The sequence below is a fragment of the Lepisosteus platostomus genome, chromosome 11, assembly GCF_059453375.1.
Source record: "Lepisosteus platostomus isolate fLepPlt1 chromosome 11, fLepPlt1.hap1, whole genome shotgun sequence".
Lineage (NCBI taxonomy): Eukaryota > Metazoa > Chordata > Actinopteri > Semionotiformes > Lepisosteidae > Lepisosteus > Lepisosteus platostomus.
This window is the reverse complement of record NC_142621.1, coordinates 28302634-28328151: the sequence shown is the minus strand read 5'-3', so window position 1 is coordinate 28328151 and position 25518 is coordinate 28302634. Positions and strand designations below refer to the sequence as shown.

Below are 25518 nucleotides of genomic sequence, written 5' to 3'. Positions count from 1 at the left end.
TTAATGAGACTCTGTTTTCTCTTTTTAATATTTCATGAAACTCTTAAAACTTTTTTTTGATAAATTAAAAGTAATTTATGACGTTTTTTTTATTTGATTTACATTAACTGAAGTTGACACCACACAGCCAACACAAACCTTGATTACCATGAAGAGAAAGCTTTGAATTCCCAAAAAAGGCTTATCATACATACATGCTATATATGACTATCAAAGCTTTTGCACCCCATTTAAAAGTGTATTTTCTTTCTCAATTTATCAAGTAGAATCCAGGGGAAAATCCTCACCTTTTTTAAAGTGGTGTTTCCCACAGCTATTCTGTCCTTTCATAGAGCTTCAGCTGGAAGCTTATAATTCAGGAGCCAGTTTTGCCTGGGAAAGAAATGTCTTCAGTCATTCAGCAGGACAGAGCAAAAAGTGATATGCTTGCATTGCCTTCAGCCCTTGAGCTTTTTCTATCTCTTTTTGTCCAATGCTAAGATTCTACAGAAAAGTGTGATTGGATTTGTCTGTGCGTGGGAAGACATTAAAATACATTGTTTAATCAGTAGCTCTCAAGGGCTTTTTTATATACATTATTTATTTGATTCCTGTAAAAAAACACAGAAACGCCACAGAAGAGCACACTTCTCAGTGTGTTGCTGTGAAGTGCGCTTTTTAAACATGTCATCTGTGGCTGTTGACTGTTTTGTTTTTCAGCTTTTAAGTGTCTGCATGACATTATGTGACCTCAGTCAAAAGCAATGAGTCAATGTTCAGTGTAACAAAACCTTATTTTTGAAATATGTAAGGAACTAAATTGATGTAGATGTAAATTTGGCATTGTAGTAATTGTTAACAAATGCTTTTTTCTGTGATTTATTGTACGTTACCTTTGGCAGCACAAGCGTAGGCCCTGATTAAATCAAAACTTCAGTCCACCCAACAGCTGCAAATTGCAAACCTGGCAGGGGAAATAGATTAAAACTTTATTTAAACCTTCATTTTAGTACCAGGCTATTCAAGTTTACTGTGCTCATTTTATTTATGCAAAAACCAAAAAAGGTTTTGTATAAAGAATTACAAGTATCGCATTGAAAATGGTAACCAGCTGCCAATTAGTGAACAGCATAATGATGTGAAGAATGTAATAAAGAATGTAAGGTTGTATTAATGAGCCAAATACGAGTAGGGGAGGTAATAGTGTTCTCCCATGTGTCCCAGAGGAGATCCATGCAGAGCTGTGCTATGCAGAGTGTCTCCTGCAGAGAGCAGCACTCACTTTCCTCCAGGTAAGCAGCCTGTGTTTTCTCTGTCTCTGATGTTTTTGTTTTTTATGCTTTGTCACATCTTTTAGACAAGACATTCCCCACCACAAGCTAAGCTTACTTTCCTTTCTGTCTATAAGATTGAAATGGTGTTAAATTTCAGAAAACATGTGGAATAAGCAGGCATGCAAATCAAGCATTGTGTAATCATTTGCTTTTGTCAGTTTATTTCATTTCATTTTTCTCCTGCACAAAAGATTTCTTGAAATAATAATGTTTGATTGTTTGTCTGATTATTTTCCTTACAGAACCAATTAGAATACTAGAACTAAACTAGAATATTGACTTGCCTGTTTGCTTACATGCAACATGGACTATGAATAACTTCACCAGCAGTGTCTCCTGCTGTTTTGGTCTCTCTTAGGATCAGAGTCTTTCCATCAACATTATCCTTGTTTACAGTTAGTCCTTATACACCCATATCAAGAATGAAAGATCAGTGCACGTACGTGCAGAGACAAACACAATTGGAAAACAAATTTGAAGCCTGTTAAATGAAGCCTTCTGTCTTGCAAATCTGCATCTGTTTAATGACAGGTGCACTACATCACATCAGGAAAGCTACATGCATTTAAAAAAGTACATGTTCCTGATTGGAAATCAGTCTCGGAATTCGAATCCAACTTAGGCCTGTGTGTCTTTCAGGATGAAAACATGATCAGTTTCATCAAAGGGGGAATCAAAGTGAGGAGCAGTTACCAGACCTATAAGTAAGAGCTTCTCCTCTCTGTTTCACAACATTTAAAGTACTTTTCAAGAACTGTGCTTTAGTGGCCAATTATGTAAAATCTTAAATGCGAATGACACTTTTAATCTCGCTTCTTTTTCGTGCCTTATACTACGCAATAAAGTCATTATCTGGTTATCTGCAGAGACATTGGGGCATGGGAGGAGATCACTCTCTTTAAGCCTATGGTAAATATAAAATTACCACTTCAGTTTTAAACAATCCTGATGGTTACAGAGCGCAGCATGGTGGATAGTACTGCTAAAGTGCTGGGGTCCTGGATTCAGTTCTGGACCTGGGGTGCTACTGTATCTGAATGGAGTTTCTATGGTCTCCCTGTGTTCACATGATTTTCATCAAGGTGCTCTGATTTCCTCCCACAGTCTGAAAACATAGCTTAAGTTAACTGGCGTCTGGGAAAGTTGTCCCTGGCGTGAGAGTGTGTGTTTGTGTCTGTGTGTGCCCTGTCATGGATGCCTTGCTCCCATTACTGGCTGAGATAGGCTCCAGCTTCCCCAAGACCCCAAATTGGATGAAGCAGCTCAAAAATGGATGGATGAATGATGGTTACGATAATTATTCTGCACTATTGCAAATACCTGTGTTTATCCAGTCTGTTTGTGATGCAGATCCCTTTGTCTTTCAAAAAACCATCTGGATTAGATACTTGGATCAATAACTTGTGTACAACCAAATGAGCAACAGCCAAATGAGCAAATGGATTGAATGATCAATTTACTCTTCTTTTTGGGTTACTGGAATGTAAAAGATATTAGATTTATCTAAAGGGGAAAAGTGCCATTATATTTGTAAAAAACACATTTGTTAAAGCTGTTTGAATCATTTGACATATTGTAATATCCCATATCAGTAGGAGTGTGAAAGGTCCTAGATCAATAAGTTGATCCTATTCTGTGTTTCAGGGAACTTCACACCATTTTACAGTCATCTAACTACGCTCATGGGGAGAATCACAGTCACTTTGAAGCTGGTGCCAAACTTGGGGTTGGAGCCTTTAATCTGGTGAGCAGAGTATTCGTTGTTAATCTTGATATACCTATGTTTTAACTTTTTACACTTTATATTGAGGAGATCCTAAAAGGTCTGCTACTACTGTTACATTTCAGTAATTTTCCATTGATGTCATGAACCTCAAATTTAATTTTAAAATATTACTTTATTGGCAAGAGCCGAATAATATTTCTTCAACTTCAAAAACATTAAAAAGGTTATTTTCTTAGTTATCAATAAAGTATGAACCGCTTTGCCAGACAACCAAATGCAGATATTAATTCTAATTCAACAATGTGAAAAGAAATTAAGAACATATGTGTAAAAACAATTGATTTTCATGGGAGACTTCATTTTTCCTCACATAAAAGCCTGGGAAAAAACAGTTGGCATGTCAGCAGCCAAAACTGAAATAGTAGATATGCTTAATTCAATACAAGCTTTATTGTCCCCTGAGGGAAATTTGTTGAGACCAACACAACAATACAACAAAAATACAGTCACCAACATAGAGCTCAGGACAGTAGTATTTCAGAAAAGTTTGTTTTAGAATTAAATTGTCAACAAAAAAGATTTTGCTGTCATAGAAGTAAAGCAACCAGATACATCCCTGGGCTTGGCCTACACTGACAGGCTAAAATAAGTAAACCTTGAATGCAGAAGATTAGGTGTCTTGATTCAAGTATTCAGAATCCTTGAATTCAGATCCACCCATTGGACTTATTCAACTCAACAATGAAATACAAATGGTACCATTCAATTACAGTGAAAATCATTTTAAACTCAGAGAATTCTGGCATTTTGTACGCAGAGGAATGTGGGAGTATAGCCTGATTTCTTTCAAGACAAAGCTGGGAGGTACAGTATCTGCAGATCGATTAGGCTCAATCAATCAAACAGGCTCAATAGGCAGAATGGCCTCCACTCATTTCTCATCTTTCTTGTGTAACACTCTTCTTTCCATTGTTTTCCCTTCTTACCATTTAGACTCTCTCCATGCTACCCACAAGAATACTAAGGCTTCTAGAGTTTGTGGGATTTTCTGGCAACAAGGTAAATTTTTTTCAGCATGATTTCACAGATAAATATAGTTCCAGTTTTCTTTCCTGCTGCTTTTGCTGTCACATTCGTTTACTGAAGTGAATATGGTGGGTTTGTGAAATAACATGACAGAGTGCCATGGCGGCTGTTGTATTTTTCACAGTTTTAGAGTGAAAATTGAATACAGTCTGGTCTCCCGGCACGCACCTCTCCTGATGCCGTTTCAGTGTCTCGCGTAAGAGCTGACACAGGACATGACTAGGGAAGCCCTTGTCAGAGTGGTTATCTTGGTCTCATTTTAAATGCACTTACAAATGCACTACTTGTTTTTCAATATCAAGATACACTCACCTTTTTCTATTTTAAATGAACCAGTAATTTGTTAAAAACCCAAGTTAGACAATTAGTGCATGGATATTTTACCCAGCCATTTTATAACAAGGATCTGTTATCCCTATGTGGCCGTGTGTGGTTTGTGTTCGAAGGGCAATGACGGGTGTAGAGGAAGCAGTGTTTCAGGAAGTGAGCTTCAGGTTGGAACCTCACTGCTGCATGTTGTGTTCTGTTCTGTTTTCAGGAGCATGGGTTACAGCAGCTCCAGGAGGGAGCCTCCACTAACACCTTTAGGGCCTTTTTGTGCACTATGCTGCTGCTCTGCTACCACACCTTCATGAGCTTCATTCTTGGTGAGACCCTCTGTATGCTGTATCACACTATTCTGTTCTGGAGTGCACACTGTGCACTGTATTGTTCTGTTCTCAACTGCACACTATCCCCTGCTCTGTTCTAATCTGGACAGTACACTGACCATTTCTCCTTGGCTACAGTAGTGTGCCAGCACTCAAATGAGATTTTCACATAATATATTTAAAAATATTATTTATGTAAAGAAGATCCCTGTAACAAATTTTGACGTCAATCTAACTCTGTCTCCAACATCTGTATTTGTATTAACAGGGACAGGGGACGGAGATGTAGAGGATGCAGAAAAGCTTTTGCAACCATACCTCAGGGAGTATCCTAAGGTGAGAAAAGTACAGAACTTATTAAATTTTTATTAAAATAAATTCACTAATATTAACCGTTGCTAAACCACGTTTCCTAATAATTCAATCCTTACAGCTCCCTTGTGTTGTCTTTCTTTGTTGTAGGGAGCTATCTTCCTGTTTTTTGCTGGACGAATTGAGGAGTTAAAAGGAAACTTGGACACTGTAAGTATCAAGTGCACTGCAGACTGGGTTTTGCATTTGCATTGCATTTGACTTAGCAAATTCATGTGCTATGTACAGAAGTCCATACCTGTATCTCACTTTATAATTGTAAATACAAAATAGAATACACTATGTAGATAAAATTATTAAATCAGCATTATTGCATTTTGGAACTTTCTACTTTGTTACCTTTCTGCCTGGTGGGTTTGCCAGTCCATGTGTGATTATTGTCACTGGAAGAATTTAAGACACACTTTCACACATTTTGTACAAAATATTACCAAGACAAGCCGACTGCGAACAGACAAATCCATATTTAGGAAAGGCGGGTTTATAGTTTAGTGTAAAAAAGAAAGTTTACTAGGAAAACGTGTGCTTTTATTTATATATAGCACTATTATTTCCTTTACAGGTTTCACAGATTACTCATCTGAATAGAAAACACAATTGTCTTCCACTAGATTTCATTCCATGAGAGACAGACACATCCAGGAACCTTGAATAACCTTAGCCCTTTGTCCTTTTAGCAAATCCTGCCAGTTGATTATAATGTCATGTGTGTCTACTGTAAGTCTCATGTGGTTGTCTTTCTGCCTCTTAGGCTATAAAACGGTTTGAGGAATGCTGCGAAGCCCAGCAGCTTTGGAAGCAGTTTCACCACATGTGTTACTGGGAGCTGATGTGGTGCTTCACCTACAAGAAGCAGTGGAAGATGGCCTACTTCTATGCAGACCTGCTGAGCAAAGAGAGTGCCTGGTCCAAAGTGAGAATCCATAGGACATACCACTGGTCAGCACTGAGCCTTGAGTCCTGAGCGCCAGGCATAGAAGGCACATTTTCTAATCCACCATTTCATCAATCCCTGCCTTTTTTGCTGTATTTAAGAGCTTAGCAATTGCTGTTCTATTTCTCACTCTGAATTGTTTAACTGAGAAAATGTGGGAATAAACATCTATTTAAAAGAGCAATGTTCAAATGGAGGTAATACGATTGTGACAAAATACCAAGCGGAAAATAGAGCAGGCACCAACACCACAGTAGTTGTTACCATGGCTTCTTGGGGCCTGCAGCAGACAGACCTACTGGAATATTCTGGTTTTGTTAGGGGTGTGCTCAATTTAATTTCTGTGTATATAGTCCTGAACCAAAATGTAGCCAAATTTAAAGTAAGAAAGAGACAAGTCACCTAGATATAGTCTTCAGGTTGGCTTTGGCGGAGTTGTTTTTTTGTCTGTGTGAAAAACAGTCCTAAGGATATAACATTGTTTGTTTTTTAAACAGGCCACATATGCTTACATGAAGGGTGCGTACCTCAGCATGCTGAGCAAAGAGGATTGCAAACCTTTTGGTGAGAGTGAGGTGGAGCTTTTCAGGTAGGACTTTGGGATGTGCAGATAAACATTAATAAAATTAACAATAGAATCCATTTCCATGTTTCAATAAATATCCTGCACCAATTTACTTTACAGCTTAACACACAGCGTTATACTATACAGTACATAAACATTGCTCTATTGAATTCCAAATTTTTCTAATGTTCAGAAGGCTACACATGGTATTTCACCTGAAAACATGATAATATACAATTTCAGCATTTACACAAGGAAAATAAAGATTTCTGTGCTTTTGGCATTTTATCAGATGTCGTCTTCGACTAATGTTAACTGATCGTTACTGTTTAATTCTCAATTGTTTTTTTATTTAATGTTAAAATGATCGAAACAATCAGTTTTGACAAATACTATCTAATCTTAAAAATAGGGCTTTTCATTAATATTTCTTTTTTGTGTTCGTCCTTTTCCAGACAAGTCCCAGGACTGAAACAGAAAATAGCAGGGAAATCTTTACCCACTGAGAAATTTGCAATCCGTAAAGCCCGACGGTACCTCGCTGAGAACCACACTCCTCTGCCTGCCCCTCCCTTGGTCAGTCCCTGACCTAAACAGTCTGGCTTCAACAACACCCCCACAGACCATACTCTGCTAGGAGTCTGTTGCAGGAGTGCCCCTGTGCCAGATGTACAGTACATAAAAAGGTTTCAGTTTGCTATCAGTGATTATACTTCCTGGACCGCTAACCTGGCATGGACTAGGTTATTGAGAATTTTAGGGAATTTTTCATGAAGTACATGCTGTGATGTTTACAGCTTTCTCTAATAAGTACAATATATTATCACTTCAATCTTTCTGAAGGAAAGGGGCCCTATAGGCTTTATATGTCTTTATGTGTATTTGTTGCTGTAAGAGCTCTTTCTGTCCTGCCTCAAAATTTCCCCTTTCTATGCAGGAAATGATGTACATCTGGAATGGGTTCACAGTGATTGGAAAGCACCGAGACCTGACAGAAGGGATGTTAAAGACTCTGGACGAAGCACAGAAGAAGATGGAACCTAACTCAAGTAATGCCCTGCGTTATAATAAATGTACTGCTTGGCTGAGAAGCATTGTTTAAAAAGTCCTGATAAATTGTTACTAATAGAGAATTACGGAAATAGACCAAGCGGGATAATCAGTAAGTAATTAAATAATCATAGCCACTAAATTGTAATGATATGCCAAAAATGTACCTGAGCTGTTGTTATAATTAGAGGCACCTAACTGTGTTTTTTGTCACAGCTTTGTAGAAGGAGTAATAAATTACAGGCAAGCTGGGATAAACACCTGTTTATTAATGATGACAATGACAGAACACAACATACAACACACAAGTTACTCTATTTACAAACAAGGAGTCGCAGAAGCCTACTGTACATCCTACCTAGAAAAACCTAGACTGCTGTCAAGTATTCAAAAACCCTATATAACATCTAAACAGGCCCACAAGAGAGCTAAACCTGCCTTCTAAATAAAACAGTATGCAAGCTAGAGTTGAATCTCTCTCTCTGTAAATCCAAATGCTACAAATGAATGAAAACCTCTTCCTATTCTAAAAAATGCAGTCACTAACCAGGCGATACTATTTCATGAACCTAGGGAGTCTTTATACAGGAAATTAGTTTCCTCAAAAACAACAGAATTAAAATTTGGTTTTTCTAGACCTTTGATAATGCTTAGTTATTTACCCAGAGCTTAATATTTTCTAAAGTAATCCAAGGTAAACCTTACATATTTTTTTTTGTCTCAGGCCTCCTATTTTTTTTCTTGTTTTGAAACTTCTGATAAATGAATATGTTTACACTATAGTTGAATCTAGTGTTTAACCATGACAATTTTGACTCGTGTTTGACCATTATTTCTAAATCCAGAGACACCTCAGATAGCCACTTCTATCGCTGTAACAGGATGATTGTCTTCCCCTTAAGTTGTCCCAGTACTGGATAGCGAGTTGTCAATCAAACCACTTTTTCTCTGTAACCAAGCTCTCCTGCCTCTGCTCTATGGGTTGACTGAACTAAAAATGCGATCCAGGAGCTTAGCTCAGTGAATGGTGTCACAGGAAAAGCTACTGCTTTTACTGGCAAAGCTTAGTACCAGAAAAAGAGAACAGCACAATGATATGGTCCCACAGACATGTACTGTGCTGTAGGTCTTATCATCTTTAATTGACTCTAAGCAGTCCCTTACCTTACCATTATTGTCTATGAAACCACAGACAAATAGAACCAAATTAACACAATGGGCTGAAAAGCCTCCTCTCATTTGTGGCCATCGTGATGTCTTGATGCAGTGGTGTGTGATAAGCTGAGGAATGTTCCGGATGACTTCACAAGGCGCAGCCAGGAATATGAATAGTGCAAAGTGTTTTTTTCAGGGTGGATCTGCCTTGGCTGAATTTGAGTCTCAATCTTGTCCTTGTAGCATCAGATTACACAATAGATGACCAGTGTCTGATGAGCCTTCTGAAAGGCCTGTGTCTGAAGCACCTTGGGTACCATGAGGAAGCAGAACATTACTTTACCCTTGTCCTCTGCAAGTATGTATTTCTGATTGCACTTCCTTTGTGCTGATTCAAGTACTTCTTTTGTAAGTTGACTCTTTAAATTTTGTCAGCATCAGTTTCAACCCGTAATATATTAACACTTTAAACCTTGTAATTTCATCTCCTTGCAGTGAAACACAAATCAGATATGACCACTATTTAGTGCCAAATGCCCTGCTGGAACACGGGCTTTTGTGCATGGAGCTGGGGAGGAAGGAAGAGGGGATCAAACTCCTGGAAACAGCAAAGTAAGTCAGAGGATATGATAATGAGTATATCCCATCCTGTATGAAAGACTTCTGATGAATTGCAGAAATTAACTATGGGAATGGAGCTTGTTCACCCTACAGATTAAAAGGACAATACCTGAATGGGCAAACTAAACATTTTTATGGGAGAAAAATGTTATTTCTCAGCAAAAATGAAAAATTAAAACTCCTGAGGTTAAATAAGAGTTTGTTTTCTCAAATCTTTACATGACCTGAATCTTACATAAGTCAGAAGCAACCTTTTCTTAGCCTTTGTGTGTATCCATATAGAAAAGCACCATTCACAACATTGCAGCGATCCGTCCTTATTTGCCCTAGCTGTGTCTGTCAGCGAGGAAGGGAGTAGAGTAGAATTGAAAGCTCACCAGGATGTATTGTCCTTTAATGGTTAACAGCTGTGTGTGCTGATCACAGAGAGGGTAGAGAGCAAGAGAGAGAAAATGTAGCAGCAGCTAGCAGTCGATGAGGTGGAGAGAAAAATAAACTACCCTGTTTTTCAAAGTTTGAGAGGAAAGAAATAAGGATGAATGAAAACAAATACAACTGTACAGGTAGAATAAACCGCAAATATAGTGTACACTTAAAATACACAATAAAGTTAAGAAGTCAGAATTGCCTTTTAATGAGTTTATTAAAACTATACATGTCTTTACCATACGCTACTCTTTAAATAATTCAACACAAAATAAAATACACCGTAAATAATACAAATAATAAAATCACTTAGGTGTTCCCCTGACGTGATTGCAGTTTGAATTGCTCACAATTTTCAATGAAAAATCAGTTACCACACACCTGGAGAAAGGTGAGACTTGACCTGTAAAAAATAGCCCTGATGAAGATGAAAATTGTATTGTGCAACCCACAAAAGATTTTAGACACATTTTCTTTACATATTTGCATAAGTATTCAGCCCCTTTGCTATGGCAAACCAAGATTCAGGTGTACAAATCTGATTAGATACTGTATGTCACACAATGTTTTTAAGTATGGCTTTTGGCTGTGTGCAATAGTGGGTCAGCTAATTTCAGGATAAATATACATATAGTGAATTTCAGGAAAAGTTTCAACCGTGAAGTTTTCCAAACAACTCAGGGATAAAGTTGTAGAAAGGTACATCAATAAGGAAAAGGATATGAGATCATTTCACAGACCATAAATAGGGAAGTTGATCATTAAGAAGTCAGATGTGTATTACTCAGACACTGTCTGGATCATGTGGTCCCTATGACCTGAACAGTAGGCCAAGGAAGAAACTGGTTAGTAATGCTACCATTAGGCTAACACTGACTTTTAAAGAGATAGAGAGTTCAGTGGCTAAGATGGGAGAAAATGTACATGTGTCAACAATATTCTGACTACTCCACAATGTTGAACCACAGTATTGTTGACCATTTAAAAAATTCAGATCAGATCATTTTATTAGCCATATACAATTTCTTGCATTAGGAATTTGTCTTTTCACATACCCTAGCTTGCTCTCTATGAGACACACAGGCAGGGAGCAGTTGGGGTTAAGGGTCTTGCTCAGGGGCCCAACAGAGTAGGATTTTTCTGCTAGCCACGGGATTTGAACCAGCAACCTTCCAGTCACAGGTGCAGATCCTTAGCCACAGTGCCACCACTCCACGTCCTTTTTTTTTGCCACAAACATGTGGTGAAAAAGAGACTCAAACCTTGGTGTCATGAGAGTCAAAATTGAAGCTGTTTAATGTTAATGCAAACACAGCACATCTCCCACCATCCTTAGTGTCAAGCATGGTGGTGATCAAATTATGTTACCAGGTTACTTCTCATCAGCAGTGACTGGTAAATTGGAAAAAAACAAAGTTTGGTGGAAAACCTCCCTCAGTCTTCTAAAACTGACACAAAAAGTAACCTTTCAGCTGGACAATGACCTCAGCCATGCCAATAAGGCCAAAGATAGATTTAACGAGATGACGTTTAAAGTCCTTGAGTGCCTGAGTCCAGACTTGAATTCAATAGAAAATCTATGGTGAGGCTTTGAAATTACTGTTCATCAGTAAAGAACGGGTAAAAATTACACCATTCAGATTAACAAAGTTGGTAGAGACCGAAAAAGACTGACAGCTGTAATTGATGCTAAAGGGGCTTCCATGAAGAATTAACTCAGGAAGGTGAGTTCTTGCAGCCCACTTGACATTAAACTTTTTAATTTTTCTTAGATATATACTATATATACTATAAAAATATTTTTTTTCACCCATAATAGTTGAATTTTAGCTTTCCAGTTTTAATTAAACATTCGCATTATATGTGCATATACCATACTTGTAAATCAAGAAAAAGGAATGTCATTGGAAAGGGGGTAAACCTACGCAAGGCGCTGAATTTTCTGTTTAAGCTCAAGTGGAACACAGTACTAGAGGGAAATGCGTGTTTTTTTACAGTCTGCAGTCTGTGCCACTGAGAATAACAATCTTACTCTTATTAATAGCACATGATTTTGAAAACTTTATTGTCCAAAGAGTCACACAGAGAATGTGTACATTACACAGCAAATATCATTGTATTGAAAAACTGTCTTCTGGCAGTTCAAAAGAATGAACATAGGGTTCTAACTTGTTATTTATGCCCCCATCTATGCATTTGAATGTGGCCCTTGTTTTTCTTAGTGGCCTATTCACCTGTCTAATTCACATAATATTGAATGGGATCTGTGTTCAGGGAATTTCCCTTTTTTGTGTGTGTTGCAGGCAGAATTACAAGAATTACTCAATGGAGTCCAGGACGCATTTCCGAATCCAGGCTGCACTACAGAAGGCGAGGTTGACGGTGGAAAACGGAGTCCATTCTGTGCCTTGCACTCCATAGCTACAGGAATGAAGTAGGGCCAGGGTCTGCCTGCCCTAAGGATAGAGTCCGGAGCATTTGGGTGTCATCAAAGGAGCAGGAACGAAAACAGCACCTTTTAGACCAGGAAGGCCTAGGATCCCTCATCATCAGTTCTGAGAGCACTCCTGCTGAAGGCCTGTCTGGGTTAATTCCCATTGGTTTGCTTCAACTCTGCAGAGTTAACGGCAGAAAAAACACTGCACAACCTCTGAAAATATCCCACTACGAGCAATCCCATGCCAAATTAAAACATGGTTCTTGTATTATTTGCTTCTATAGCTTAGTAGTCATATTTTAAAGCTAGGTCAAAACCCTCTCAAAAGTAACACTAGTACCAGTGTTAACCTTTTGAAAAGTGCAGTGTAAGTTGTGATTATTTCCTTTCCCACTGCTGTTTCAGCGGTGAAGCACCAAACCTTTGTTCTTCTGATGACTCGACCTCACAACCTACTGTAGTTTTCAGTCACCTTCCTGTTCTAAATTATTTGTCTTATTTCAGTGACCAAAACTGAGAAATGTCCAAATTTTAATACCCAAGTCCCAGCAAGCCTCGGACTAATTACAATTTATAATTGTTATGAAGACTGTAAAGGTTGGGGCTATATCAATCATCTCTTCCCAGGCAACTGGTCATTGAGTCCCACTGGATGATTTGGGAGGTTTCACAGAGCTCCTGGGCCTTTGGAAATGGTTAATACTGGCACTGATCGATGGTGAAAGAGCTACACAAGCATTGTGAAAACACATTTGTTAGTGTTATTGTGGTTCTCATTTCTTGTTTATTCCCCAATGTATAATGTCCTCTAGATGTTTCACAAGATGTTTCACAATGTATTATGTTTTGCTAAAATAGTGTCCTTCTTAGTTTATATTTTGTCAGTGTATTTGAGGGGAAATCTAAAATCTCAAGACAGGTTTTAAAAATCTATTCATATGCCTAAACTCGAGGTGCGGTAAAAATCAATAGATCGGGGATGTCCACTCCTGGTTCTAGTGACCTCCAAATCCAGAAAGAGTTAACCGTCACCCTAACTCTCTTGTTCTTAAGGAAAGGAAACACTTGTACGTTATTGATCAAATAAGCAAGTCACTTAGTCAAGACCTTTAATCCTTGAACAATGTATTGCGTTCAGGTTTTGTTTTAAATGCTAAAATAATCTCTTTAAATTTCACGTAGTTCAATTACTACCTTTCTTTTGTAATTGACAGTTAAATAGTTACCAGCAATGCATGCTTGACTGTAACTCTCCAGGACCAGACATGGATATCCCTGCTCTTCAACGCCTTGCTTCATGGTTTATAACAGGTCTTTCTAATCCTGTTTTATGTGAGAAGGAACACTTCAGTTCTTGTGATATTAGTCTTTTATGGCCAGTAAAAAAATAGTAACATAAAGGCAGGGCTACAGCACTTGCAGTCATTACGATACATCACTGTTTAGACATTTGCTATAATCGTTTTTTGAATACAGTATGTTTCATGGTACATGAATAACTTTATTTAGGATTTATACAAACATGATGAATGAACCTCATTTTTTAATATGCAGTACAATTGACAGTACACGAATATGAGGTATAATGCATAGAGCTCACATCTGTTGTTAGAACAGACAATCTAACCTAGTGTAGGCATCCTGCTAGAATGATTGAACTTATTCCAGTCAGTTTATTCTAATTTACATGGATGAGCTTTGAGAAAAAGCAAATGTTCAATCCAGAATATAAGTAATTTATTTGTGTGTGTGTATATAGCATATATACAAACATAAGTTATATACAATGTCCTGTAAGAGGTTTCACAAAAAGTATCTGTTAATTGGCTGAAGTAGTTCAAGTACAGTAGGTACTATAGCTGTGTCAGCATGCGTAGGCTGCAAAGGAACAAGTAAAAGGTTTATTCCATGCTGAAAATAAACACAACACAAAGAAACACAAAGGAAACACAACATTTCGGCTCACACTCAAAGAATGCTCCACAGCCGAAACATTGTGTTTCCTTTCTTCTCTTATCAGTATGGAATAAACCTTTCACTTGTTCTGTTAATTGGTGTTTGTTTTAATTTAGGGAACGACAGAATCCTCCTTATAAAGTATATAGCAAGCATGTTAGTTCCCTAATGCATAATTGATTCATGGAAATAAGTAGCCTACCCACAAAATGAGAGCAGGATACCATAAAATCATATTTGCTTCTGTTTAGACTTCGTGATTATGTTCCTAAGAGTGAAAGAAAGGTGCCAAAATGTTCTGCACTTGCAAAAGAACAGGAGAGGGAGAGGGAGCAATGCAAATGCTGTGTGTTTTAGTTTAGTTTCTAATAAGGAGCGGAAAATAAATTTTTGCACAGACTTTGTCAATGAGGGAGATACTGCACATATCTATGTACCCATTGCCTTTATCAAATTAGTTTATGTTACCATCGTAACCCCGGCGTCCTGGCCAAATTTAAGAGATTTAAGAGAAATGCATCAAGCCCCCATCCTTCAGAATCTAATGGACAACACATATATTATTATCAATTTGTCTTCTTGGCATATTTAGTTTACAATTTGTGTGATTTATTGTTGCATATGCAGTTTTGTTAACTGTATTGGTAACAGGCGCTTTCCCCCACTGATACATTTTTGGTTGGTTATTCAGTCTTGAAATTGGTTTAGAAAATTGGTGTTAACAGTTCTGCCTAATCCAGCTGGCACAAAGGAACATATTTCCTTTGTCTTTAAATATATAAACTAGGTGGTTTTGTGAAATTAATTCATTTCCATTTTGTGAATGGGAAAGTATTTGTGAAAGTAACGAAACAAAAAATAGCAAACATAGTTTGGAGATCATAAACATCTGTAGACAGTAAATGAAGTATTGAAGGTTTTCAGAAATTTTGTGTAACATGGCCTATTTTTATCTCTTTATCATAAAATATAGGAATGTGATGTTTGCTTCCTACTGATTTCCTAGTGTTGGCCTGTGGTCTTACTGTGATTTGTAATAGGTTTGCACATAAATTCACCAAGCTTTGTCTGGCTTGGATGTAGTCTGCTCTCCTCTAAAATAAGCCGTCAGTGACCTGCACAAAGCACAGAGTCGGCTTCAAGAGAAAATGGAGTGTGAGTATTTTCACTGCGTTCACTGTAAATAGTGCTGTTAGCAACTTCCTAGTACACCACCAATACAATTTAAAATCATTAAAAAAATCAAATTAAACAAATGTAAAATATTTTTAATGCTTCAGGCAAATACACCCTTTTTCTTAATGAAATGAGGGCTAAAGTGAAATTTCTGCACTCTGACATCTTACCTTGGGTACTTCCCATGTTCTGCCTTAACTTTGTTGTGCATTAACACTGGATATTATTAATTAACCCATTCATGTTTTATGCACTCATAGGAGGATGGGTCAAAACTAGTACAAACACAGGCAGCCTTTACTAATAAAGGTGATAGGTAAAAGTTTCACAATCTATAATTATTGTGTACAGGATTACCACATATTCTGAATTTGGCTGCATTTGTTTTGTGTTTGCTATAATTTATTGTTTCTAAAATAATATGTACAGTGCCTATCTTACCTTCTCTGCATTACCATATCATACAAGGATGTGATTTCCCTCTGATAGAAAAGCAATAGAAAACTATGAAATCCTAAACATTTATTCATATTCATAACTATTTGAAATATTTTTCAGTTTCTCTGCATAGGATAAAAGCTATTCTTGCCAACCTTTTTCACCATTGGGTGTCAGTGTAAGGCTACATTCGAAGGTGTAACAGAGTTCAGGATAGCAGATTGGTAGGACACTATGAAAATAATGTAGTGTAAATGCAGGTGAAAACTACAAATTATATGAAACACTTACACATTTTGATCATTAATCTTCATGTTAATATGCAGTAGTAGAGTATTAGGGTATTTCCTAGATATAATTTGAAAATATGAAAATTGTATTGCTTCACCCCTTCATTTCTTTGTAATAGGTCAAAAAGTGTTTAATTAAACTTAAATCAAAATTGGATTGTATTACATGTGCCTTATCATCCTATTGTTACTATTCTTGCTTTGTATGTGCCTTTCCCTTCTGCCTTTCAATTGCTCATGGTGTTACACATAAGAAGTGTCTCATGTCTGTTTCTGATATCTGATGACTGACAAATGACACATACAGCACAGATAAATTGCTTTAAAGATTACAGGTGACATGAAGGAAGTAGCTCTCATCTTTGCTCATTAGCTTAAAAACTGCCATCTTCATCTGACCATTGTCTTCTTGAGTAGCACATCTCCTGGAAGAGTTCACTTTCAAGTTCTCCCATAACTTCATAGAGCACAATGGACAGACAAAGGAAGGTGGCAGAGTACCATGGCCCCAACAAAAGAGAAGGATGGACTTTATGAAGTCCTTTGCTCTATCATTGCTTGAGGTCTATATCCCATAGCAATCTCTGCTCCCATTATCTGAAAGTTCTAGAAAATACTCCAGAAGTGCTATAGAATCAACATGGGTTGCTGATGGTGCCAGAAAATGTTAGAACAAAGGCTTAGAAGTTCTTCAAGGTTTTTTTCCTCCACAAAGATCAATTGATTGATTGTACAGTGATTATGGAACTGTCCAGAGAGTTGTCAAGGCTTTGAAGGTGTTCAGCGGTACAGCAGAGTCTCTCATTCAATAATTAAATGACCATTTAACCAGTCTTTGTTTCACATTGTCTTTGTCTTCGTCTCACAGTATCAGAAATTGTGCCCTGATACTAAGACTCATTCAGATTCATCCCTAAAGTAGAATGTGGCTTTGATGTTCACTTATTTCTGAAAATGATCCTTTCATAAACAAAAGTTATTCCTATCAGTGTTATTTACAACATATTTTAACTCCTGTTTTATTTATTGTCTATTGTTCTAAATACTGTGTTTTCAGAAAATGAAACCTTCAGCTTTTGGGATTGATTTTTGACCACTGTCTGGCATCAATAAGTAGATCGTGATAGTTCACGATTTCCTTGACCTTTCTCATGTAATGTTTTATTTTCTAGTGGAATATGACAGATTAAGGGAGTGAGAGCAAGAAATCTGTGATTTTCAGAAATAAGTGTCACTCCACAATGTATGACAGAATACAAGACTTACAAATGAAAGTGTGTTATTTGGTATGAAAAAGCTCTTCCTCAAAGGTCAAGGAAAAGTCCATAGAAGCCACTAAATTGTAATATTACATTTTAGTGTTTATCAATTTATATGTATCTGTCTTATTTATAGTGTCTTTGGGTATCTTGCTAATGGGAAACCGAATATTCTGTTGGGGACATCAATAATATGACACAAGAACAAAGCATTCTCTGGATCTTAAAGGGCCTTTAATTTTCATTCCATCTTAAATCTTCATTATTTAATATACTTAACTGTTCTCGTAAATGAGCCAATTTCATTCTTCTTACTAATTCTGCTTCCTAAGCCTGAAAGAGGTGATATTAGAGCTGTCTGTAGAATGTGCTGGCCCTTAAGGACTAGCATCAAGGGACTCTGTTTCTGAAAACCCATTTTGTTCCTAGACTGCCTCCACACGGTTCAGCCGACCGTTAAAGGATTGTCCAGGTTCTGATGTCATAGTCATGTGTGGTATTTCAGAAGATTTCCATGTCACATTGCTTGTACATTGTACATTGCTTTTCACTTTCACTGCATTTTCTGTAATCCACACCAAGCTAGCAGAATTTAAAAATGAGCATTTTAGCTAAATTGGTGTACATCAGAGAGCTCTCAAAATAATCCACAGTTCTTTTCCATGCGAGCACCTGTATGACAGTCACATATCTTTCATTGTCATAAAAGATGTTCTCCTTGGATTTAGGTTTGTCTATGAAACATGGACAGTAGAGACATACTGTATCTATACCATTCTGTGATTGATTTTACTGGCATTAGCATTGTGTATGCAAATAGGAGGATTTCTGAAGGCTAAAATATTACATTACTTTGACCACAACATTGGAAAAACGGAAATAGTCACTGTTTGGTGTCAAATAATTGGCCATAAACACTGGTTATAGTTTCTAATGCACCTAAACTTTCTTTGTTGTATTATTCAAAAATGGGAATAATCTCTTAATAGCAAAAATACAGGGTAAAGAGTTAATCCATAGAAAATCATTCTGAAGGCACTGTGAGTTTAAAACACTTTGCACCTTGGGGTATGGCTACTGGGCAGTTTTACATTCCTGTAAATAAATTTGATTTTGTAATGAAGGGTAATTAATAAAATAAATATCTTAGTGTTTTCCCTTGTTGGTCTATTTATTAACTGGCATGAATGTCTTATTGAAGTTATGATGTTAGAGACTTCACACAGATGATAAAAATAAATCGTAATTTGATGGTTTTGACATGACTCTCAAAAGACTCAGAGATCCCACAGACAGGTGTAACTGATGACATCCTCTGTGACACCCAAACTTTGTCTTCCAGACTGAGAGAACTACAGGGCCGCAGTAATTATGCATTTCAAATTGAATACGGTATATTTTGTCTCTATGGCTTATAGACTGATAGAAACATCAAGATCTTATGTAAACATCTAAATAGAATTAAAAATTAAAAGCAAGATTGAGAAACAATGTCCAAGTAATATCAAAATTATTACTCACAAATCAATTAAAATATATAATCTCACAACTCCTATATAGTAATTAACATACTCTCTCCTAACAAGCACATAACAATTTCTGCATTTTACAAATTTCACAAAATGTTAAAACACAAGCAAAGTTTTACATTATTTAGAGTACCTTTCAAAAGTATGCAATGACTCTTGCGATGGTGTCCCATTTTCACAAATTCTAAAGGGATGCATATACACATTTTTTAAATTCATGTTTATTTCAAAACCTGAATGCTCAAACTGAAAGACTTACAGTCAATATCAGGATAAATCATTAAAGAGAAAAAACTAAAATATGTTGATCGTATAAGTATTCAGATCCGTGAACTCAATATTGAATAGAAGTACCTCTGGCAACAATTATAGCTGTGTGTATTTTTGGGTAAGTCTGTGCCGACTTTGTACACCAGCTTGCTACACCTTTTGTCCATTCTTCTTGGCAGATTTGCTCAAGCTTTCGCAAGTTGCTTGAAGGATTGTTTATGAACAACAGTTTTCAACTCTTTCACAATTTCTCAGTAGGATTCTGGTCAGAACTTTTGACTGGATCACTCAAGACATTCACTTTATGAGTACTTACTGTACTACTCCATTGTAGCTTTGGCCTTGTAGGAACATTGTCCTAATGAAATGTGTAAGTTTGTCCTGGTTTTAGGTCTGAAGCAGGTTTTTCTTAAACGTTTTCTAGTACTTTGCTCTGTCTTACAAAGCTTCCTGGTGAGAGGTAGAATTATAACTTTATGCTTGACAGTAAGGAAGGTTTTGAAAAAGTTATGCACTGTGTTGGATTTATGTCAGATGTAATCCTTTGCTTTTAGACCAAAATGTTCCACATTTGTTGTGTCTGAATTCAAAGCGTTTTGCAACATGTTTGCAGTATCACTTAGGTGTTTTGCAATAACCCCCATGCAGGATATGAGACGTTGTTTCTTTTGTGGAGTGAACAGAATAGAATTAACTCATGGACATTTTCTCCAATCCTAACTCTTTCTAAGAGTCGTCCCTAACTTGTTTCCTCCTTGCCTGACTCAGTCTGGGGGTACAGCCTTACAGTGCCTTACACTTCTTAATGACCAGTCAATACCATTTAACCATGCTGAAAGAGATAGTTAGGGTCTCTGAAATGTTTTCATACCATTCTCCTGATCTGTGCATTCTCCCGATTGGTGCTTTTATACAATTTTATACTACAAATGTATCCCTAGGTTGTTTTAAAAATTCCTTGGTCTTCATGGTTGAATATTTTTAGGTTCACTACTTGAATGAGGGACCAAACCACAGACAGGTGTGTTTATTCTGAAATCATGTGAACCACTATACAGTAAATGAGAACAGACCTACAGTTAAGGTATGTCACTTAACAAATTACGTTGCTGTTTAAAGTAATTCTGTGTACCTTAAATCATTTCAGTTTGCTACACCAAAAGATACCAAAGTTCTTTTTTCAATTTTTACTTATTTCTTTTTACTCTATTTACTCATTTCCTTTTATTTTTTGCTTTGATTGCGCTGAGTTGGTTATGTATATAACATCAATTGCTGCTCCAAAGTGTCATGAGTGGAAGCTTTAAAGCAACAAGATGTAAAAACCTTGCAAAGATCTGAATATGTTTGCGAGGCACCCTAGATCAAGCAGAGATTAAACACCTGTACAGAGTGCAAGTAACACAATTATGTGGAAGTCAGGGCAATGGGATCTGTTCGTATCACCTTGAATTCAGGTAAAGAGTTGATTAGATTGGAGTCACTTTTTGATCACATAATTACAATGATCAATGTGCAGAATTTCTCCAGATACTGTAGAAATGAAATCACATAGGTCACAAAGTCAAGTATCTCTATTTAAAGAAATGTTGTTCATATCGTTTCTGCTCCTCAGATCTTAGATTTATGGTAATATTCGTATTCTGTCAATCACTTAATTCTGTCGTCATGAAATTGTACAGTCTTACATGCTTTAGCAGACGGAGGCCAGCCACCCACTGCTCCCATCTCGTTTGTTGGATATTTACAGATAGCCAGTCTCCACAGGTCCATAGAAATGCATGGGTTTTATACCCGCAAAAGACAACTCCACAGAAGAGACCACTGTTACATTGTAACTTTTTAGACAGATTGATAAGCTGATGAAGTTTAAATAATACCAAACTTTATTCTCTTAAAAAAATAGAATATATAGGAATTAAGTGTGCATAGCAGTGTTTTTTTATTTATTTTAGTTGAAACTACTAACAATTTCTGCCTGACCGCCAATAAGACACAGCCAACAAGTGGCACTTAAAATGATACACCTTTTAATATGCCTTTAAGGTGCCTTTTAAGTGGCACCTTAAAATGTGAAGCAGCCCTTTATGAAACTCGCCGACCTAAAGCCGTGCGTGAACCTCTTTCATTGCGAACCAAGAACAAATGGCCTGATAAACATGTTTAACAGAGTTCAGGATAGCAGATTGGTAGGACACTATGAAAATAATGTAGTGTAAATGTAGGTGAAAACTACAAATTTTGGGATTGATTTTTGACCACTGTGTGGCATCAATAAGTAGATCATGATAGATCAAGACTTCCTTGACCTTTCTCATGTAATGTTTTATTTTCTAGTGGAATATGACAGATTAAGGGAGTGAGAGCAAGAAATCTGTGATTTTCAGAAATAAGTGTCACTCCACAATGTATGACAGAATACAAGACTTACAAATGAAAGTGTGTTATTTGGTATGAAAAAGCTCTTCCTCAAAGATCAAGGAAAAGTCCATAGAAGCCACTAAATTGTAATATTACATTTTAGTGTTTATCAATTTATATGTATCTGTCTTATTTATATAGTGTCTTTGGGTATCTTGCTAATGGGAAACCGAATATTCTGTTGGGGACATCAATAATATGACACAAGAACAAAGCATTCTCTGGATCTTAAAGGGCCTTTAATTTTCATTCCATCTTAAATCTTCATTATTTAATATACTTAACTGTTCTCGTAACTGAGCCAATTTCATTCTTCTTACTAATTCTGCTTCCTAAGCCTGAAAGAGGTGATATTAGAGCTATCAGTAGAATGTGCTGGCCCTTAAGGACTAGCATCAAGGGACTCTGTTTCTGAAAACCCATTTTGTTCATGTTGGTTTCGACGGTGGGAGAATACAATGTTCCATCAAAGATGTTTCTGACTTTTTCCAGTACTTGAAATATATATTAGAATGTATTGACATAATGTAAATATAATGTCTTAATAAGAGGAGAGAGAGAAGTATGTTGCAACTAGCACAGATATTCATAAAGGCCATCCTAGATATTTGACTACTTAGAAAGGGGAAGTATACACACAATCCAAACGCAAACAGAAGTCTACGTACTGTATGTGTACATTTTGTAAACCTTTGCTGCATTTCTGCTAGAGAGGCGGTCAGATATGCAACCACTTTATTTTGCCTCTGAAATAAACTTGCCCAATATATATTGTAGGTACCATATCCAAAGACGTGGAGGGCCATATGTCTTTGTCACTCTTTTATTATAGATATTATTAATCTTTGAGTTAAATAAAAAAACGATTACTGAAGAATACTAAAGTAGCATCTGTAGTACAAAGTAATTTATCACAAAATATAAACCAACTTCAGTAAACAGCTTGTTTTTGCTCTACAAATAGTGCAAATACAGTATAATACCTGTTTTCATTTGTGACATTACAAAATCCTATATTAATTAACAAACACGTTATTATTATTATTATTATTATTATTATTATTATTATTATTATTATTATTATTATTATTATTATTATTATTAATAATAATAATAATAATAATAATAATAATAATAAACTGGGAGGTAGGGCACGTTACACACTAGCAACGCAAACTGTACCACCTCTCCTGACGTAGTACGACATTCAGGCGTGACGTTGAGCCCAGCTCTGCAGCAGCTGCTGTATTGTCTGCGGGCGGAAAAGACAACAAGGCTTTTTAAACAGGAAAATCAAGTACCGAGGCAGCAGGAAAGGGTTTTAAAACTAGCTGGTTGTTAAAAAAAAGTTCTGATTTTCTTCTTTCCAAGTCTGTGCAAGTCTTAAGTCGCCATTCGGCGTTGGGTGCTGGATTGCATGGGGAGTCAATTAGTTTTGTTTCGGTTTGGAAGATTGGGCTCGCAGGTAAAGGTGTGTAACTGAGAAGAAGATAAGAGATACACAAGGAGGTCAAAGAGGAGATGGGCAATTGTCTGAAATCTCCGACCTCGGATGACATCTCCTTGTTACATGAATCGCAGTCGGACAGAGCTAGTTATGGTGACGGGACAGACCCGGACCAAGAGCCTCCGCCGCCATATCAGGTATGGGAGTGCACAATTACTGTATTCATTTTCATTTTTCGTTACTTGGTAAGCAGAAGTGTTTGTCATGTAATGCACCGTAGATATGTCCTTTCAATAATCAGAAGGCAATGCGAATTGAGTCCATTTACTGGCTACGCAATAGAGATAACACCTAAACAAAACATTTGTATCTCAAACAATTGACTACGTCGATTCTCACGTAGTTCGGTCTTTTCTTAATAAAAGGACAGAATGTAATGTTCTTGCACTTCGTGTGTCATTTATTATCGATTTTGGTTTTTCAGCTACCCTTTGTTTATTTGGGTTGCTTTATTTATTTTTCATGTTGTTTTATTTATTTTGTCCTTTGTTTCCTGATGTGGTTTTGTACTACAAACCAGGGAAGACAAAACATTAGGTTAAGTTTTCTCACATTCTGTTAGGTAAACCCAGTTTATTTTGTATAATGCAGAAAATTGTAATAAAATTAATTGACCCGAGGTCTGAGTGAGTTGCATTGCCTGTGCCACTCAATAACATACAAAGGTTTGAGCCGAGACCGGTATGTATTTCTTAAAGCTGTTTATCCAATCTCAATGGTAGCTCATGAGTCGAGCATGGATTGGGAGGAACAATGTGTATTCTTTATCTCGGTTTTCCTCTCCGTACTATGAATTGTTCGCTTCTTACATTAAAATAAAGTGTTTCAATGGCTATAAAACCGTGTATCCGAAATATCGCCCTTTGGTCAACCTTAAACTGTGTTGAAACGAGGCAGGTTTTGCGTAATAATGGGACAATGTGTTTTGTCACGAAAAATGGACATTTATTGGTAAAACTTGTGTGCTGTAATTTTCATTTTGCCTATTTTCTGGGTGGTTTCGAGGGCATTTAGGACAGAATGTAATTTAATAAAGATGAGTAATTATTCTGAATAATGTTGGAATTAGAAGCAAAAGACTGAACTTGTTATGTGATTGTTCACTGAAATCGGCTTTTTGTCCTAAGAATTTAACATGGCTGGGTTGTCTCTTTTGTATTTGCCTATATATAAAGGTAATTATTCTTCCCACTGCCACCACGTTTTTCCAAATTTACAGCATATTTCCCTGTTAGTTACCAATTGCTATGATAAACACCAAGGAGCTGATTCATCATCAGGCTTGTTTGGTTGCCAATAGTTGATCTGAGGATCTAATACAGGTTTCCTGAAAGAAACCAGGGTTTTAACTTCGTTTTCCATACTTACACAACTCTAAAGAAGTTAAAGTAAAGAAGTTTCTCCTGTTCTCAGTTGTAAATGAATATCCACGAATTTTCCACTTGTATCCTTTGTTTCTTTTTTCCTTTTGATTCTGACGAAGTCTGTTGTGGTGAATTTGCCAGTCACCTCAAGGATTTTGAATGCTTGTATCCTTGTAGTCTGGTATGGACTGGTTCCAGAACAGCAGAATGTTTTGCTGCAATTTGGCGACTGAATTCTATAATTTTGACATTAAATGCCATCCCTCCTCAAAAGCTGTGTGATCGTGGTTAGCATGGTGGTAGCTCAGAACCCTTGCCAGTTGTAGAGAGTTAAAGGCAGGACTGCAATCTGGATCGATTGCCACTCAAACAAAAATTATCGGTTACCCAAACCTTGGAGAAATTGCACAAAACCCCCCCACAACAGTACGCTTCCCAGGTCCCAGGACCTGAAGAGATCACTGACAGCAGTGCTATTAACCAGACCACTGGATCTCTAATAACATGCCTCTTTTATTGAATTTCTGCACCTATAAAATAAATCCTAAACGTATTCTCTGCAGGGTGGAATGTGTTCAAAAACATGTCCTCAGACAACCACTTGAGGAAGAAAGTACTATATTACCCTTATAGAATGGCTCATACATTTTGGTTAATTACAGATGTCAATTAACACTTTATTTAGTAGCACTTACGTTTTTAAGTTTTCATTGTCCAAATAAGGATATTCTGTTAATTGTCAATTGCAGTTCTACAAAATGCTAATAAATGTATAAGTATACAGTTCATACCAGCCATAAATCAAATATAAAATTAACCTTAACTTCACCTCATCACTACTATTGGGTTGCCTTGTCATGTTTTCTAAGTATCTGTTAAATGGTCACACTTTCTATTCCATATGTAAACGAAGGTTTATTTTGTGAGTGGCGCACACAGAAACCATGTCAAACCCAACTGATAGTTTTTATCT

General features: G+C 36.8%; 2 protein-coding genes and 1 long non-coding RNA gene across 7 annotated transcripts in view; all 3 read left to right on the top strand.

The window, feature by feature from the left end:
* The window catches only part of ttc39a (tetratricopeptide repeat domain 39A), a 52461-nt gene extending 38666 nt beyond the window's left edge, over nt 1-13795 (top strand). For all 4 annotated transcript variants that reach the window (XM_088599007.1, XM_088599005.1, XM_088599006.1 and 1 more), the window contains 14 exons: nt 1204-1271; nt 1953-2017; nt 2958-3057; nt 4033-4098; nt 4664-4772; nt 5044-5111; nt 5238-5297; nt 5899-6060; nt 6579-6670; nt 7102-7222; nt 7584-7695; nt 9095-9209; nt 9347-9463; nt 12202-13795. In XM_088599007.1, coding sequence (XP_088455133.1) covers nt 1204-1271; nt 1953-2017; nt 2958-3057; nt 4033-4098; nt 4664-4772; nt 5044-5111; nt 5238-5297; nt 5899-6060; nt 6579-6670; nt 7102-7222; nt 7584-7695; nt 9095-9209; nt 9347-9463; nt 12202-12319 — 1373 coding nt within the window. In that variant the 3' untranslated portion in view covers nt 12320-13795. The remainder of the gene's footprint in view (nt 1-1203; nt 1272-1952; nt 2018-2957; nt 3058-4032; nt 4099-4663; nt 4773-5043; nt 5112-5237; nt 5298-5898; nt 6061-6578; nt 6671-7101; nt 7223-7583; nt 7696-9094; nt 9210-9346; nt 9464-12201) is intronic.
* Nucleotides 13796-13803: 8 nt separating this feature from the next.
* On the top strand, nt 13804-18608 carry LOC148652340 (uncharacterized). The gene is made up of 2 exons (XR_015925301.1): nt 13804-16238; nt 16315-18608. It is a non-coding gene; the product is annotated as an uncharacterized LOC148652340 (long non-coding RNA).
* A 4264-nt stretch (nt 18609-22872) lies between these two features.
* rnf11b (ring finger protein 11b) overlaps nt 22873-25518 on the top strand; it is a 32622-nt gene continuing 29976 nt past the window's right edge. For both annotated transcript variants that reach the window (XM_088599002.1, XM_088599003.1), the window contains exon 1: nt 22873-23318. In XM_088599002.1, the coding sequence (XP_088455128.1) occupies nt 23196-23318 (123 nt within the window). In that variant the 5' untranslated portion in view covers nt 22873-23195. The remainder of the gene's footprint in view (nt 23319-25518) is intronic.